Source organism: Calliopsis andreniformis, unplaced genomic scaffold (genome assembly GCF_051401765.1).
Source record: "Calliopsis andreniformis isolate RMS-2024a unplaced genomic scaffold, iyCalAndr_principal scaffold0022, whole genome shotgun sequence".
In the NCBI taxonomy this organism is placed as follows: Eukaryota; Metazoa; Arthropoda; class Insecta; order Hymenoptera; family Andrenidae; genus Calliopsis; species Calliopsis andreniformis.
This window is the reverse complement of record NW_027480432.1, coordinates 9,883,221-9,903,204: the sequence shown is the minus strand read 5'-3', so window position 1 is coordinate 9,903,204 and position 19,984 is coordinate 9,883,221. Positions and strand designations below refer to the sequence as shown.

At 31.0% G+C, this 19,984-nt stretch overlaps 2 protein-coding genes across 2 annotated transcripts in view; one reads left to right on the top strand and one right to left on the bottom strand.

The window, feature by feature from the left end:
• The window catches only part of Dh44 (corticotropin-releasing diuretic hormone 44), a 72,620-nt gene extending 56,362 nt beyond the window's left edge, over positions 1–16,258 (top strand). The window contains exons 2-4 of the mRNA XM_076390904.1: positions 1,028–1,189; positions 13,488–13,877; positions 14,624–16,258. Of these exons, the coding sequence (XP_076247019.1) occupies positions 1,043–1,189; positions 13,488–13,877; positions 14,624–14,653 (567 nt within the window). The 5' untranslated portion in view covers positions 1,028–1,042 and the 3' untranslated portion in view covers positions 14,654–16,258. The remainder of the gene's footprint in view (positions 1–1,027; positions 1,190–13,487; positions 13,878–14,623) is intronic.
• On the bottom strand, positions 16,126–19,867 carry LOC143186992 (F-box-like/WD repeat-containing protein TBL1XR1). Its single transcript, XM_076390903.1, has 6 exons — positions 19,725–19,867; positions 19,146–19,433; positions 17,883–18,229; positions 17,468–17,812; positions 17,028–17,396; positions 16,126–16,948 (listed from the first exon to the last, which is right to left on the bottom strand). The coding sequence occupies exons 1-6, from the start codon at positions 19,780–19,782 to the stop codon at positions 16,817–16,819; spliced, it is 1,539 nt and encodes a 512-aa protein (XP_076247018.1). The 5' UTR covers positions 19,783–19,867; the 3' UTR covers positions 16,126–16,816.
• Positions 19,868–19,984: the final 117 nt, after the last annotated feature.

Sequence of the window (19,984 nt, the reverse complement as noted above, 5' to 3'; positions counted from 1 at the left end):
AAACTGGAAAATGGAATGAAATTTGTATATACAGACGTCGATCACTTTGAAAAATATTTCAATAACGTCTCCATTTTTAACATTCATATTATTAGGCGTATTTTGACTGGTGTAGATAATATCTATTGACTAAATTTGGTTTTTTATTTGTTTATTTTATTGTAATGAGGCCTGCTGCTTAATACAATTTTTGATTACATATTGTATGCTTATGGTACTTTCATCTAATTTTTGTGCTATATAGGTGTGACTCATATTGTGTGAGTCAATTTGTACATTTGTGAGTTTTGTGAGTCACATAAGTGTATCACCTGAATTTTTTTGTAAATTATTAGTTGTATGAAAAAATGTTTCAAATGAAAGTTGTTTGGTATCGAAAGCCACATACAATATAATAATCATTTTTTTTATGTCAAACAACTGTCGTTTGAAATAGTTTTCCACATAACAAATAGTTTACAAGCAAATTCAGGTGATACAGTTGCTAGACTCACCCTGTACATACTTAATAACTTTATTTAATTTAATACTTAATTCTTAATTACTGGGTCAGTGTTATTTTGATATTATCTAAAAATCCTTATGTCTATGAGTATGTTTTAATACAGATTTCTTTATTTCCTTTATTTCTCGCCCACTTCAATCTACTTCTTATTCGTCCAAGCAAAGGGCTCTAATTTTTAGACTTTCTTTTATAAATCTAGTTAATTCCCATATTTATCTTTCTTCTTTCGCCTTTAGAATCTCCTTCATGGTTATTTCTTTTATCCAGCTAGGTCAGCTTTCTTAGTATAATGAACATTTATTGATTAAAGATAATAATATTAAAATTTTGTATTTAACTTTAAAGGATATATGTCTAATTTTAAACAGTTTATTTTTATGCGTATGTATTTCATAAGTACAATACTGTATAATAAAAAAAAACAAAATCGACTATGTTGAGATAATACAAGTAGAGGTTTTTATTGTATTATAGAAGGAATCGAAGTTTATAATTTACATTGAAAAATTTGTCTTGTTTCAGGAATTTTTCTAAGGAATGGCATTCGTGAGAGTTTTGGCATCTCTGTTGCTAATTTCCATAGTGACAGCGCATCCCCTATCTTACAATACGTACGATGAGAGAGAGCTTTCTCGGGGCCATCCTCCATTACTACTATTAGTCGACCATCGACCAGATTTGGAGGTATAATTACTTTAAAAAATATTTATTTTCTTATGTTAGATATTCGACACCTTGGACTAGAGAAATTAATTCACGTTTGCTTAATATCCATAAACTACTGAATTTTTTGGTAAATAGTATTTAATAAGGGAAGCAAAGAAAGAATATGAAGATTGCAATCAGTAAATGAGAGTCGAGGACCTAAAATGTATTCTTCATTATGGAAACTTATATCTTTTAGAGATACTTACTTTAATGATAGGTGCAATAGTTAATTCATTAGTAGTATCAATATAAAAGTTATATGAAAATTTAGTGATAAGTATTTGAAATTTTTCTTTTCGGTGAATAAATCAATCATAGTGTTGAGTTTGTTGGGCTTTTTAGGTTATTAAAAGAAGTATTCAACTTTCATAATTAATTAAAATTATTCGAATGATTTGCATTACTAGAAATTTATAAATTTATTTCTTAAATTGCAAACAATAGTATATTCATCTGTTTTACTTTGAATCAAAAGTAATAACAAAATCTTCTCTTTTCTGTTCAAATAAAATGAGATAAATATAGTTATTGTTAATAATATTTTTAAACAAATAGGGGTTTCCAAGCAGTAATGAATTCAATTTTTTTTATATTCTGTAGCCTTCATGATAATATCATAAGATAGATTTTCTGCTCCCGATTTTGAAAGTACATGTTATAATTAAAACTGATCATACGTGAGACAAATAAAAAATATACGTTGAATATTTTTTACTACTTTGTAACATTCCATTAAAATCAGAAACTGAAATTTCAAAACAGTCATTTACAAACTTCAAAGTTGTCCAATGTTGTAAAAATCATGGTAAAAATCATACGCATAGAATGTTAATTAAAATTGTTTTAAAAATTACTCATAATAGGTTTGTAACTGTTTTTACATAAACTGTCTTCTGTATCTTAGTATGCAAATTCGGTTGTGAAAAAATTTTAAATATTTTTTAATATCCTGCATGCAAGCCAGTTAACAAATTTTCCGCAAAACCTGATTAAATTTCCTTCCCTTTATGTTTTTATAACATAGGGGAAGAAAGAGAGGGTAATTATTTTGTAAAAATAAAATTATTAAGCTTGGTGTACAATTTACCTTCAGTTCTATAATCTACTGTCTAGATCAAAGATTAAAAGCCACAGTATGCTGATAATTAACACAATTTACCTTATCAGCAAAATAATGAACTTTATTAGTGCAACTGGTCATCAAAAAGAGAAGTGTTTTTAAACAAACGTGAAATATTTACTAATATCTACTTAATTTTCATATAAAATATTCATATAATATTCATATAAAAATTAAGATAAATCCTTTTCTTTTCATCCCTTCTGAAGATTCAGAAATCGTATAATTGAAGATATAAAAGATAATAGTAAAAGAATATACCAGGTAATAACAATAACTTCATATCAGCAACTCAGCTGATGCACTTTTTGCAATCGTATGAACAATATTTTTTAAACGCCAATCATTTGAAGATTGGTCAGCAAACTAGAACATTGGTAAACTAAATGGTTATAAAATATTTTGTGGAATATATGTACATATCACGTAAAACAATAATAGCTTGTTATTGTTTGAATCAATCAAACATGACCTCAATATCGTATAGGATACAATATTTACGAGAATTACCCTTTTATTTTGAAATTCCAAAACATTTTTTAAACATGATATTTACGTAAAATGAATTATACAATATTTTAAAAAAATTATTGAATGTGATACCACAGTATGACATAGAATTATAAAGGTGTTATTTGCAAGACAGTAAATGTTGAATTTACAAATGAATTTACTTTTATAAAACAGTTTGAAATATAAATATACAGTTATAAGTTCATAAATTGTTTACATATATTATACATGGAATTATTTTCCCACTTTCTTTAATTTTCTAAAACGTTAAATCGTTTCTCTGTGTTTCCATATCAATGCATACATACCTGAAGTAAAATATCCAGTCATAATTACATTTACAAATTCGAACACTGAACTATGCGCATGAATTTAAACAATTTTTTTTTAAAAATTGGAACTGAACAATTAAAATAAGTACAAATACTTTAAAATTTTCTTCTCGTTCTATAGTAGTAACTTAAAAACAGTTAATTCTTTAATATTAATATAACTAAAAACAGCAAATTTTTCAGTTATATCATTGTTGTAGTAGAAGTCAAAGAAGTCTAGCCAGTAGAATAAGTCGCAAATCAGATACAGTAAAGCCAGTAAAATAAGTCACAAATCAGACACAGTAAAGCCAGTAGAATAAGTTTTAAATCAGACACATGCAGAAATCAGTAGACTAAATCCCAAGTCAGACACGTATAGAAATCAGTAGAATAAGGCGCAAGTCAGCCATAGAAAAATCAGTAGAATAAGTCTCAAGTCAGACATAGCAAATTCAGTAGAATAGGTCTCAAGTCAGACACAGCAAATTCAGTAGAATAAGTCTCAAGTCAGACACAGCAAATTCAGTAGAATAAGTCTCAAGTCAGACACAGCAAATTCAGTAGAATAAGTCTCAATTCAGACATAAGAAATTCAGTAGAATAAGTCTCAAGTCAGACATAGCAAATTCAGTAGAATAAGTGCTGAACCAGACATATTTCACACAAATTGTAGGCGTTTCTTCAACATTTAACAACTCTTCACAGAAAAACCTCAAACTCAATTTCGTTCATCTCTTATCGTATTTTAGCATGTAGAATCATCCCCTAAAACTTCTAACATTCGTTGTCAATTCACCCTGTATAATGTAATGCATATACATATAACAAGGGCAAAGAATGGTGTCGTAACATCGCGTGCATCAGATCCAGGCTCGCGTCCATCAGCTATTGGCTCGGCGTGAAACGATCACAGATATTTCTCTGTGAATACAATTCAATCGAGAATGGCTCGCTGTGTTCAACCCAGGACGCGTGCAAAGAGTCAGACGTAAAAGGCAAGATCTCTGCCTTCTGGTTTTATCGACCGCCACATAAACAGATTATTGGAAAGCTATCGCTTCTGCTGACGACGATTGCATCGTTGCTGCGTGAGAAATATTACCCTGTTATAACCGAGGAATTATTCTCTCCTAGAAAAAATATGCAGGTATTATTAAAGGATAAGTGTTGGAATCTATTGCTAGAAGACATATTCAGTGATCAGTAATCATTTTTTGTATTTTAGTTGACCACAATTGAGAAGCTCATAACGAAAACAATCTTCATTAAATTTTATGGTTTCATTTCTGTGCAAGAATACAGGGCGGTTCTTCAGATATTACCAGCTTGATTTACGTCATTACCTATTATTATGCGTAATGAGAAATGTTTCGGCTTTGAACGTACATAAAAGAGTGAGAGAGGTTCGAAGGTCACCCAACTTCAACTTATCCACTTGCTATCAAGTTATAACTTCAGGTGTTCGAAGTGATCTCCATCTTCTGAACATTTCTCAACTTTGCGTTAAATAGATAATTGCAGGTGGCTCAGCAGTTCGGGCAACACTTCAACGTCAAGCCCTGACGTATCCAAACTTTCGTGTTATCTCATGTTGTTAAAGTCAACACAACTCGTTATTTGACGTATTACCACTCAAAATAATCAAGGGGAATTAGATCAGGTGCACAACTTTCGAGAAATGTTTACAAGTTCAAGTTCAACTCGAATGTGATAAGCGATAAGGAACTTCCACCTGGAAACTAAAATTAGAATACTAGAGACTAAAATTAGAATATTAAAGACAAATGCAAAAATACAATTAAGACGATGCAACTGTCTTTTCTTAGGAGCTTCATTGAATTCATTTAGGAGCTTAGTAAAGAAAGACTTACGCAGAATATAATAATAATAATACAAATAATTTTTTAATTGGTGCTCCCCATGAGTTACTTTTTCTTATTGGCTAGCTTGAATGTAAATATGTACACATATACAGAATAGGTAAAAAATCACTTGCTCATTTAAAAAAAAATCGCATATCTGGTTTCGAACATTTTACTCCCCTTTTTCTTTTCCGAAGATAAGTCTCGACCCATAAAGTTCGTAATGCATAAGTAGGTACTATATGTGTCCCATGAGAAGTCCCCTGAAAAGCATTAGAGGCAACACTCTGCAGGGGACTTCTCATGGGACACGAATAGTAACTACATTATTGTTCATTTGCTGTAATAAAAATTTTCTGTCTCTGAGTTCTTATTATGGAAGAATAATTTTTGCATTAAATAGCTACACTATTCTATTTTGCTTAAAATTTGACATTGATTAACACTTAATAAATATTACTAAAGAATTTCCACACGCAATGTGCCTCAAGTTTTCACATCTCAGATGTCATATATAATGATGTACTATCATTATAGTATCAATGATAATTGCTGACATTTTTTAAAATATGTTTTACATAAGAATACCCCATAAAGGAAGAATTATCGACACAGAAATGATGTCAAGTGAAACGATATCCATTAAAAGCAAAAAATATGCCCGTAACTGCAAAGAAGTTTCTCTGGAAGTATTATTGCTGATTTCGTTGCCAAACGTAGAAATCATAACGAAAAGAACCCTACAGGGCACTTCAGGATACTATTCCCGCAAGGCGAACATAAATTGCTTCGAAGAGCTTCCAACTCTGCTAAGTCTGTAAGCGATATTAAAAGCGAAAGCAATTTGCATGTTCTAAAGAGTGTCGTTCTTGAAACTATCCTTCTAAGTTTTCATATTATAACATCTGGGATGATATAAAATAATGAGACATCGTGTGCTATCAGGTTATTATCACTATTTCTTAAATCATTCATTCTGTGATGTTCATTAAAATCTACCTTTCATTATCTCAAGGATGCAATCAAGTTCATCGAATGTCGTTTCCTTGCCAGCCAATGAAAACATTGAGTCTTAATTTCCTCACTACACTGTATAGCTGTATTATGCCATTCCTCGTTTCCTCTCTCCCTTCAAATCACCCATGGTCGCAAATCCAGAAACATCCCTTCTCCAAATCCAATCGATTAATCTCACAATACATTCACAGTTCGGAGCCAACTACACCTATTCACATCGATGCAGAATGAAATCGCCCCATGGCATAATCTATTTCAGGCCTCCACGCCTTTCAGACATCAAAAGATCGGTAGTCACAACACCCACGATGCATGCACAACCGGAAATAACGCGTGGAAATGAATAACAGCGACCGATTCGAGTGGTGCATGTAAATATCGCGTCACCTCAAGGCACCTCTCTTCCTATCCTCGACCAAGCACGTTTAATTAAAAGCAATCTCAGAACTGCGCGCGCTCGCTGGTAAGACAGGCACACTCTTCCCTGGGCTACCCTTAATTAACATTCATACGCAATACGCGTTTTACCGACTTCTAAGTCACTCTTCTAAATGGTCGGAAATTATGGGCGAAAAATGCGTGTGAAATTTGAAGCATCGTTCAACGCAAGGAACTCCCTAGTAGCGGGACTTCCCGCGCGCGCGTGCACCCCTCTCAGGAACGCGCTCGACTTTTTGTTCGTACGTGAAGGTGTGTGTTCTGTGAAAGTGGCAATAAAGTGAGGGAAATGCCGCATCCAGAGGGTAACTGGCGAACTGTACGTTGCACATATGAGGATCGTTCCTGTTCCTTTCTGCTGTTCTTTTTCCTGGGTGAACAGGCGGCTGCAGCTCTCGATGCGTTATGAGTGAGGTAAATTAAGGGGGTCTTCTGGTTTAAGGGGTAGACCACCTTGACCGTGTTTAAAAATGGGTGGTGTTTAGGATTTTTTCTTGAGAGATTTTCTTTTCTATTCGTAAATTAGAATCTGTTATCTACAATGTAGCGTAGGATTTTTGAAAGATTTTAACTATTTTAGAAATGACAGCGGTTTGAAGTACCACAATGACTTTGAGAAAATTAATATTTGTGAACTTTTACTTAAAATAATTTGTTTGATTCGCAAATTAGAATCTATTATCTACAATATGGCGCAGGATTTTTGAAAAATTTATAATATTGTAGAAATGACATTTTGAAGTACCACAATAACTTTGGGAAAATTAATATTCGGGAATTTTTTCTTAAAAAAATTCTTTTTGATGAGCAAACCAGAATCTATTATCTACAACGTAGCTTTAAAATTTTTTAAATTTTTTAAAATTTAGAAATGGCAGTAATTTGAAGTACCACTATCATATCACCAGTTATTGGACACACTGTACAAGGAATTCGACAAAGGGTGTTAAAAATTCTAAGGAATTACTGTACAGATGACAATTACGAATATTGAAATTGCATTTAAAGCTTTCTTTCCGAGTTATTAATAATTATTAAAGGTATAAAAAAATATATTAACATCTGCAGTTCCAAAAAATATTCTGACTATTGCAAATTGAAGACAAGTTACGATTATTCTAATCAAGTGGAATTTAAGAAAAAGGAGGACAAACCGAAAAAAAAAGAAAAGAATCACTTATTATTATAAAGCACCTTTGCCAATAAAGACGCGTGTTAAATCGCAGAATTTGTTAAAATCAGAATTATAATTTAACTCTATTAAGAGGTTTAGATTTAGAAGAAAGTTATAAGTACAGCATTACGTTAAAATTCTCATCTATTTAAATATCAATCTAGTTTTCATTTTTCGTTAAAAAGTTTTCTACCTTTTCCTTTTAATTTTACCACGCACGTGAAGTGTGTTTAACTTGGGAACTTATTTTACTGTCGATGTGCGTAGCGAAGTCAGACACAGCGTGTCTTCAAGTCAAACACACTTAAGGCGTATTTTATGTACATATTTGACAATTAATAACTCGGAAACGAAGCCTCAAGCATAATTTCATCATTCTTGATTTTCGTCTTATTTTGGCAAGTAGAATCATTGTTTCAATTTTTTGACACCTTTTATTTGATATTCTGAATAGCGAAGGGGTGGTAAGATAAAATCCTGTTTTATATAAAGAAAAATAATGAATATTACATATACTTATTGCTCCAAGAACCATCAGAAGTATAACAAGAAGTACTTACCTTCCATCATATTTTATTAGTACCTACTAAAAATGCAAAATGGTTCAAGGCAAAACAATTTGCTTTAACTCAATACAAAATGTGAGTTTTTAGAAACGAGACGATAATACGAGACAGCTATAAAAAATATATTTTTTATTAAAATCGAGCTTCTTATAAACTAAACATTTTTTTCTGAAGTGTGGAAGAAAAGAAATTAACTTAGAAACGAAAGTATACTTTGTACATTAAAAGAAGAAAATTCAATTTGAATTCAAAGTTTGAGTCTCTGTGTATGTGCCCTTATAAGATTTAATTAAAATTTGTTAAAATAACAAAGCTATAAACGTTTTATTATTTTACTACATACATCGTTTCTACTGTCATAACTACAAATTTTAAATGCTTTCCTTGAAATTACTCATTTTTTAACTAACTTGACATGGTTTTACGAATTCTAAATAACTAGTAGGCATCATATTTGAAATATAAGCGAATATTATATTTCAAATATAATAATATATTTAAAATTTATATTTTCAAATATAATATTATATCTAAAATATAATTTTATAATATTTTCAAATATAATATTATATTTAAAATATAATATTCGCTTTTTACTAAGACAATACATCAATTTGTCCTTTTTTCGAAACTTAATATTCTTCAGTAAGTCGTAGCTTGACCTACATATCCCAATTTCAATACAGTATACTTTTGTAACCCCTAATTGAAGCATTTTCGTACACAAAAAACTTCACGTAGCAGAACGAAGTGCGTATAAATTTCAAGTTCAAAGTTTCGAATGGAATCGAATTTTCATTCTGCATATATAAAATTCCAAAGACGCCTGATGTTCTTGCGCATCGGTGTACATGGAAATGGCACGCTAATTCGCCATTTTTTGCCATTTATTCTTAACAACGTTAACGGTACAGGAAATTCGCGATGATAATCTAATTGCGGGAAATTTTTCTTTTCCCTCGGAGCGGATACCACAGTCTAGTTAATCATTTCAATTTTCGTGACAGGCACGCGTGCATCTCTCCTACGTTCCTCGTTTTAACGTTCGCGCGATTTCCACAGAAATTATTCCGATATTACCAGCTTGGACGACGTTGCAATCGTTAAATTTCATTTGTTGTATCTGCCATTTTTTCTTTATTACACCCACGCGAGCACAAAAGTTTACGAGAAGATATAGGGGTAATATTTTTTGAAGTATGAAATACAAAATATTTTTCACCATGTACTTATAGCTCGCTAACGACAAAGTATATAGATATTTTTATATTTATTCATATTTATATATTTATTTACATTTTAGCTGGTTTAATATACTGGTATAAGAATTTATGGTTCGAGTAAATGCTTTTAAAATCTGAAACAGTTTAATATCTAAAGCTTGTTTTACAGCTTTATTTTGTCGTAATTTGTTCTTTGATTTTGTTCATTTGTATGGTAGTAAATTAAACTACAGAGGTTTATGCAAATATTTATCTTCATATATGAAATTACGAAAATGGAACCTAATTGAAAACTTTTTTATCGTATAAATATTACGAAATGTACTTATATATGTATATACTGATATTTGTAATTTTTTGCATATTATATTTATGGGTTTTGTATGTTTAGATATTAAAATTTCCATTAAATGCAAAAAGATACAAAGTCAGATAAATTACAAATATTATATGCTTTATCCTACACTTCAATTTTAAAAAATGTTCTCCTCAAAAAATATGCATTTTAAAAAAAGCACACAAATAAATTAGTTGCTCTAACTTGTACTAAACTTGTTTAAAAAAAATATTACGAAGAACATTGTATACATACATTTTCAGTTCTAGTAGTCTTGGGTTTAAATTAATATTGTTAGTACAATATAATATCCACTTTTTTAAATTCTAACTAAATTTGTTTCTATTTAAAAAATTTTCCTTGAAAAAACTGTAAACATATCCCAAATATAGCAACAAGCTTATAACGAGAAATCGCTCTAAGGCGTCAGTATAATACAATTCAGAATTGCTTTTCATTATTTTATTTTTGGAAATGGACCACAAACGTTAACTAATATGTACACACGTAAGAAGGAGTATCGTCAGGCACGTGGACAACTTTTTCTTCTTTTTCTTCACTTCAGAGAAATTGTCTCTTCTTCTGCCATGTAATAAGCAAAAATTAAGTACTCTATAAAGCTGGTGCTGCGATCGTATAAGGACACTTTCCTTTTTACATAGGGTGAAGATGAACGCGTGTGTTTGAAATAACCCGAGAAAATCGACACGAACAGGTTAAAATTGAATCTTGGAATGTAAAAATGAAACTTTGTGGACGTCGAGGACAGTTACAATATACAGGGTGTATAATTTATTTCAGATAAAAGATTATTGTTTCATGTAAAGATTCTTAGCAAAGGTTTCCTTAGCATGTCTAAAGAGAGAACCTTTTTATTTTTATTTTGCTCAAAAATGTGAAGGTGTTTTTGCTAAAATTCTTTAACATATCAATACTTAACATTCTTATGAATGAAAACTTAAATTTGTCGCTCTGTAAACTTCTCATTTATTCCACCTTATGTTGAAGAAAAGTAACATTAACTTCCTGAGCCTCGCAAAACGAAAACTGATTAACACTTTCAGAACAAAAAATCGACTAAACTGATTAAGCTTCAGAGCGAAAATTTTTGAAAGTACAAAATGTATGACGGCTACTTAGAATAATTTATAAGAATTAACTTTGTAAAAGGAAATACATGGTATAAAAAAATTCCTTATTTTATCACTTCCTTAAAATTGAACATAAAACTAGTGGCAGAACCAACATACAATGAGAGTCAAAAGTGAGTATACACAAGGAAAGCACAGAATCTGTTCTACAGATCGTACACACATACAGGGTGATCAGTTTAATTGGAAACCTGCTAATGAGTATTGGCAGCACTTACAATGCTAACAGCATTTAAAGTAAGTGCTGTAAATTCTATTTTGAGATGTAGAATCGTCCCTTGAAATTTATAATACTTTTTGTCGAGTGGCACACTGTATACAATGAGAACTAAAAATGGATATACATCTTATAGAAATAAAGTTTATACACTATTTATGTACATCTTACCTAGGATCTAGGTAGCATTATGGCATTCCACAAAATATACAGGACAAAGATATACAGAGTGATCGGATTAACTGGAAACCCTCTGATAGGTGTTGGAAGCACTTACAATGCTAACAACATTTGGAATGAATACTGCCAACACTTTCCAAATAAGCTGAGCACCCTGTACATCTTCATCTATGCTTGTGAAATGCCATAAATATCATGAATATTCATGAATAAATGCCATAAATATTCATAATGCTACCTACATCCTAGGTAAGATGCTATAAATACATACTGTATAAACTTTATGTCTGTAAGGTGTATACTCACTTTTAATTCTCATCGTGTACAGTGTAGTATTTAACAAAAGGTACCAGAAATTTCAAGGTATGATTCTACATCGCAAAGTAGGATTTTGTTCCAGAGTTATTAATTCTTGAGTTCCAGTTTCATTTCAGAGTTATTAATTGTTGAAAAATACCTAACATGCACGGAAAATGGTCTGACTTGGGACTTATTCTACTAATTTCGCTGTGTCTGGCCTAGTTAGTGTGCATCGCGCGTCGACAGTAGAATAAGTCCTAAGTCAGACATATTTCACGCATATTTCAGGCGTTATTTCAGCAATTAATAATTCTGAAATGAAGCTTCAGACGAATCTTCATCATCTTTTATTGTCTTATTTTCTCAGTAAAAATATAAAAAAGCTTTTGATACCTGTCATTGAAGAACAGAATTTCTGATACATCATATACTCTGTCTAAAGTAGTCAACTTGACCTCTAACTCGTATTGTCTCGATATAAGTTCAGTGTAATCAATATTTTCTTGTGGCTAGTGCCTAAATGGATCTTACTATTAGACACGAATCTCTGATTCTCTGAATTGTTTATTAATTTCAACCCATGAGCTAGTATCAAGACAGAACTGCAATTCCATGGAAACGTAGATGTATATCGGAGTTGTATCGAGACAGCACTGTACATTTTGAGAATTGTGTACTGTAGATCATGCGTTGAACATCTATAGACGTTTAGCAAATACAATACACAGGCACCCAATTAGATACACTAATTAGATTCACTAATTAGTGAATTTGGTAAAAGGATTTCCACATACGATTATACATTACACATTTACATTTCAATAAATCAGAAATTAGCTCGAATTACCATCTTACTTTCAACATGTTTACCCTTCTTTTGATGTTATCTTTTCTAAATACAATGTAAATTTCATCTCAAGTTTACCCGAATACTACTTCCATTTATGCTATATTTATAATTTTATTTTTCGTTTTTAATTATGTCAGACAAATAAATATTATTTGAAATTTGTTATTTTACTTCACGATTGTTTCGTTTTAAAAATCTAGTTACATCGTTTCATTCCACTAAATAGTGTTTAACATCATTATTACGTATTTGAGGTAATGAGGTAAATAAATAATTACACAGTGACACTAACCCAATCCAAATACTTCAGTTAATGTATTTGTAATTTTAAATTATTTTATTTGTAATTGTAGATTACATATCAGATGTAGTACAAAAATTGTAATTCAATATGTACATAGGTACTATTTCTTTTTAGTACTTTATGATCAAATTATTTCGTTATTTACGATTTCAAAATGAGTGCTCTTATTTTAAAAAGTGCTGTAACAGCAAACTTATAACAATGTATATCTACTAAAAAAGAAGACTTTGAAAATAGAAAATTATATTTTTGAAAATAATTCAAAACAAAAACAGATATATTTATGTATTATTTCATATTTCTTGCGCAAGCACTAATTCAAGATCGCCAAAAACATTATTGAAGAAGTGAAACTTCTTTTACTGAGAAGGAAAATTTAACAACTTTTTAAATTAAACTCTTAATTGAATTTGTGTAGTGTTTTTAAGTTTGACAAAATTTAACTTAAAAACTTGAAAAATATTTTTACATCTGCAAATAAAAAATTTTCTAATTTTCTCTTTGCTTTTGTCATGCAAGTGAAATGTGTCTGATTTGAAGACTTATTCTACTGCCAGCACGCAGAGCCAAGTCAGACGCAGCAGCGTCAGTAGAATAAATCAGACACTTCGTGTCCTCCACATAAACCATCGATCCACAACATTTCAACAATTCAAACTCTAAAACATTGCATAATACCTTAAACTAACCCAATTTTTCAATTTTCAGAATGAGATGTTCGACTCGGGCAACGATCCTGGATCAACAGTGATTCGAACGAAACGAATTGGATCTCTGTCGATAGTGAACTCCTTGGATGTTCTTCGACAAAGAGTTCTTCTCGAGCTCGCTCGACGTAAGGCGTTGCAGGACCAGCGACAAATCGACGCTAACCGACGAATTCTTGAGTCAATCGGAAAGAGATCGTTACCCTTTTACAATGGACTGTTATCGAAGCCAGAGACGAAAACGAGAAACGGAATCGAGTACGAGATCCAACAACAAGAGAAGGGTCACGATCGAAACGTGATACCGGACAGAATCCCTGAGAGATTGCAGGACTGGCTGGAAACGAATGACTCTACTTTTCGAGAAAGACAAGACGACCAGATGCGAAGGGTAATTATTTCGAGGAAATATAATAATACAACAGAATAACATAAAATAACAAAGGGTGTTTCATAAAAATGTTAATAATTGTATTTGAGTTTACATTTAAATAAAGAAACCTTTATGGAACACCCTGTATAGAAAAATAAAATAGCAAAATTTTGTTTAATTTTATTAGTTTTCCAAGTTTTGTTTTACTTATTTTTCTAAAAATATAGATTTTGGTGGTTCGATTTTGGAAATATAACAATCCCTCGTTAAGTGATCCCAAGCATGCTAGATTAGAATCATTTAATGAGGGTTTGTTTTCTCATTGCAGAGCTTTGACAGATAGCTAAATCTAGTAAATTTATTTTTATTCGCAAAATTAAAATTGAATCGGTGAGTTGAAGGACAGTACAAGTTCAAAAACCACATTTTTGGGTTTCTATGCATGAACTTTGGTTTGAACTTGAATTTGAACTTCTGATCACATTTTGTAGTTCTGTATATCTTACATATCTGAATCCTAGAGCTAAAGTGTCTTAAGTCACATAAAAGACAAATGAACTTAACACACTTTGGCTCTAGAGTCCAAATACAGTTTTGTGATTATTTGAAAATTACTAATTTTGAACTTCTACTGTTTTTCAACTCGCTCAATCAATTAATCTTATAAGCAACATATTTTACAGTTTTCTCCAATTTGCACTAATTTTGAGCATACTTGAACAACTTTAATAAAATTTATAAAAACAATACTGTACGTGTTTTAGGTACAAGCAAACGAGTTGCGTTTACTGTAATCGACCTGAAGAACATCAACTGTCGCTATATTACGATTTTTTATCTGATAAGCAAGTGAATTAATATAGTTTATCTATTATTCCTCATATTCCTCAGGTCTTAATGTATATATACATATATATACATACGAACATATATGTATACATTTTGTGGCGTGCAGAATGTATAGTTTTATTTATTTCATTCATTAACTGTTACCTGCTAGAATTACTCATGTGTCAAGCGTAAAATAAAAATAGTGTATGCGTATGTTTTACAGTAGAGCAGGAAGTTTAAGAAACAGAATATGTCAGTATTCTCTTGTTAAGTTTTAATGGTTTTTAATTAATTTAATTTTACGATGTCCAGAAAAGGAAGACAATAGGACTGATATAGCAAAGGCATATATAACATATTTTATCGCTAAGAACTTAGTGCCCGAACAAGGCTGATGCTAAAGCTTTTAAACAAGATAATGTATTTATTTACTATTTCTTCCTTTTCACTTACATGAAATCATGAAACAGAACAGTATTATGTGTTGTGATCTTCTCGAGTCTGCCTCTGCCAGTGTAATCTTGACGCAAAGCATCCAGTGGATGTACCTTAATCTAAATACTTCTTTCGCATTGAAGTTAAGTTGTAAAAACATAATGTCAGCAAGTTCAAAGATGGTTTCTTGTAACTATTTAAACATAAAAATATTTCACCAGCGAAACTATGTGTAGGATATGGTATTGTACCTGTTTGTTGTATAATAACATTTCTTGACACAATCATGTTTCCGGGCAATATTTTATTGATGATTGCTTACAAGAAACTTGAATAAATGTTTGAAGAAAATATCTATACTTAAACAGTTTTAAAAGAGTCCATTACTTTGTTGAATTGTTACTTAAGAAGACAAGATATTTGAATTGACTGTATTTCATTTAGTCAATATACCAAAGAAATATTGTATTATGAGTGAATACTCAAAATAACTACTGACTCCCTTTTATATGCGTTGTAAATTAGTACACTTGCTGTGTTGAAAATGCTTGACTCTAAGGATTAAACTTATCTGCGTAACACATCGAAGCGTAACTTGTTTCTTATAATTATTCCAATTTTAGTCTTAAGTAAGCGTTTTTATGTCATGTTACAAATGTAAAGAGTAATAAATATCTTCAAGTGTAACGTTTATTATACTCTACTTTAAAAACTGATCGTTGTGCTTAATTTATCTGTTTTACACTTTATTTTTCCAATCATCTTCCTACCTATAAATTAAACGAATGATCTGTACAATTACATTAAAAACGCGTTAGAAAATTTATAGTATAGATATGGAACATATGTTAACGCTTCTGATGTTTACGTTAATGTTAGAAATTAAATGTAACTGTATATTATAATTATTTACATGTTGAATTATATAATATGCCTGTTTAAAAAAAAATGTATATGAATTTTAAAAATATAACGCACCTTGTAGGTATAAGTTATTTATTTAAAGAAATTGTACAATATTGTTTATTTATTTTTAATTTAGAATTTTTTTATTTTGATAACTTAAATTGCACAATATGTAGGCAAAATGAAATAAATTTCATTTAAAATAGATTCATTGTGCATTCTAATTTCGCCTCTCTTTTACACTAAAATATAACAATAAAAATGAGTCACATTTCTGTATTCTTCTTTAAAAAAGTTTATTCTGTCTTATTCATTACCGATGTTTTATATAATACTTAGTATTATTATTATTACAATTACAACATATATCCCATTCACTTCAAGCGAATGAAGATCTTTTATTTAGATTTATTTCTCTGGAAATATAATGTCTGTCAAACTGTTTCACTGTACAGAGCGTCACAATTGAAAATATTAATGTACAACACTTTTCCTAGCTTTTTAAACATAATTTCGGAAAGATAAAGAAAAGCCATATTTCAAATTCATTTCATTTTTAAATCCTTTCAACTCATAGACTATTAAACCATTTCAGTCCCATTCATAAATAATACTTATTCAAAACTATATGCAACAAGCACAAATAGATCAGACAACCGTATAACATGGCTAGTGTTTTGGAAAAATGAAAAGTTGAACCACGTTAGAACAAAAAGTACTGAAGGTAACTTAGAACCATAGAAACAAATTTGTGAAATGAAATATAGTCTACTGCATGATTGCGATCACAGTTTACGAAGGTCAAGAACAAACACGCTGCCATCAGATGCAGAAGCACCAACTTTATCCCCTCTACTATTCCAACACACTTCAAATATTCCACCCGTACCTCTGTAACTGTGCACCAATTGACCACTCTGCGCAATTAAATAAAATGTTAAGTATTGGTAAACTGATTTTAAAAATCACAAAATAATATACCAATGATTGTCTTACCTGCGTAGACCAAATATGAACACATTTGTCAAAACTTCCACTAGCAAGGAATTTACCATCTGGACTAAACGCTACACTGTACACTGGTTCTGTGTGTTTCGTAAGTGTGTGTATACATGCACCTCTTTCTACGTCCCATAATCTTACAGTCGAATCAAATGATGCACTAGCTAAAGTTAAATTCATGTTTGGATTGTGGGTTCCAGGTCCAGTTGGTGACCATTTGATTGTATATATTTCTTTACTATGAGCTTGGAGATCATGTACCCATGTATCTTGTTTCATGGACCAAATTTTAAGACTCATATCGTCAGAACAACTAGCTAACAAATTGCCTTGAGGGTCCCATTTAATTGCATTAACTTCATTCTATAATTAACAAGGAAAATAAAAATATCGTAGTTTAAATAATAAATACTCGATTATTTTTGTTTACATACCGTATGTCCTTGGAAGCTCTTGATTGGTTTATCAACGTTAAGCTTGCACACGTGGATGCACTGATCAGTGGAACAACTAGCGAATGAAGTATTCGACTGCCAATCTACATCCAAAGCAGGTGCACAGTGAAAACTGAACTGTTGGGTACATTGGCCACTTTCTGCATCCCATATGATTGTTGTTTTATCAACACCAGCACTAAGTATATAGTTTCCACGTTTATTCCACTTTAAGGCAAAAATAGGACCCTTGTGCTGACCCAGTGTGGAAGCTAATCTACCACCTGTTGTCCAAATTCGTGCGTAACCATCGTAGCTTCCTGTTGCTAATAAGGTACCATCGCACTGGAAAAACAGGCCACATTATTATTTCCTCTGTTAGACTTGTCTTCCTAAGAATAAGCAATTATCATACCTTCCAGTCTAATGAAGTAACATCTTTGTTGCTTGGAACTTCAGTACCACCCTTTTGTATACAATGACGAAGGACAAGTTGATTTGGTGCTTGAGAATTATCAGACATGTCCCAAATACGAGCTGTGCTATCTCCCGAACCAGATGCTAAAAGATCAGTTGTTGGGTTCCATGCACAGATAAAAACCTCCGATTCATGACCTCGTAATTTTGTAGCTTTACTCGCTGGAATTTCAACTGCACTGGCATTAGATCCTGCACCAGAACCCTGTTGCTGCTCATCCACTTCCATTTCTGTTCTATCTCCTCCTCTTTCATTTGTGCCTACACCTTCATTGGATGTAACAACTAAGAACAGATTAATAATAATCAATTTAAATATTCCATTTTTCTTATTATCAAACTGTGTCAAAGTATTGTCATAATTAGGTCATTTTTCTGAAGTAATTGAATTTGAAAGTTATGTATTTTAATACAGACAAATAGAATACCTATTCATAATAATAGATTATGAAAATATAACATACATACTGTTTTTTTGTGAAACTCGTGAAAAAAGAATATAAAATGAAGAAAATTTATTGAATGCTTCTAACTTATCTTTTTATTAGAAGCTATTATTTTTTTGATAAAACTATAAAAGCATCATCTCTTTATATGAAAATAATATTGTTTGCTCCTAGTTTTGCGGACATATTGTACTTTTAAAGTTGAGCTATATTTTGCTATACTAGTGTATAGCTTAAATAATGAAATATAGCACTTGACTTATAAATGAAAAATATTAAAATTTAGTGCAACTAATATAATACAAAATAATAGCTCACAACAAATCCGAAAACTAAAGCAGTCCTTTAATTTACCTGGTCTGATATGGAGGTCTACAAAATTTTTGTAATTTATAGACCAGGGTGTACCAGGATGGTTAATTCATAATTTTTAATACTTTGACGTTCATATTATATACTCACACTATGTACACTAAAAACCATTATTTTTTTGTGAAAAATAGAGGCTAAAAATTACTTACAAATATTTATTAAAAGATCTATACAGTAACACAATAAAATATAACTTTAAAAAAAAAATTTACCTTTCAAGAAATCTCATATAACATTAGTTATTATTTATTATTAATTTTTGAAAAATGTAGTAGTGGATCATCCATTTTCAACTTTTGATAGAATTATAATATTGTCAAAGTATTAATATGACACAAGATATTTGCAAAAGCAAAATAAATTAATAGAATTAATAACATTACCTTCTTCTCCATTTGTATCTTGCACCTCAGTTTTCACCTGTTGTTTCTGTTGGTTAATTTGATTCTGCCTTGATGCAACCACATCTGGCATAACAGCATCGATAAGGGACAAGGATTCCACCATTCGTTGCTCCGTTCCATCTTCACCTATTGATATCTCTGCTTCCGTATATTGTAAACCTTTCTGAAGAATCGATAAAAGGGCTGCTGGTGGTACTAATGCTCCGTTTATATTACTCTGTGATATATGTGACTCTATACCAAATGTGTATGCAGAATGTTGAAACCCTATAAAACGAAAAAATTCATTAATTTCATGAAAGACAGTTAATTTCAAGAAAGTCTCCAAAAAATAAATTAATTTAATAACCAATATTATGTCAACTATTATTTATTTATGTTATATTTAACCTATAATTTTTCAGTAAACTACAGAATAACAGTGACTTTATTCATTCTTTCAATTGTTATAACAAAAATACACGCACTGTATAAGAGACAGACATATATAAACAATAGAAATTCAAACGCTGTTGAAATTATTCGGATAGAGGTTAGGAAATATTCTAAAAACCGTACCTGATTCTTGAAGATACCGGTAAACCAAGAAATTGACTTCATCGCTAGAGAAGCTCATCGTTCTTAGCGTTCACGACACTAGCACAACATATTTATAGGAAGTTGCAGCGAAAAATTGCGCTGATTTACGTTGGACGCCGAGATTTGCCGCGTCGAGGCCACTGCAGAAAAAGAACACAGACACTACACACAATGCATTGCCATTGGTCATGGAACACGAAATACGTTGGTGTGTTCGAAAAATATACTTACACTCCAAT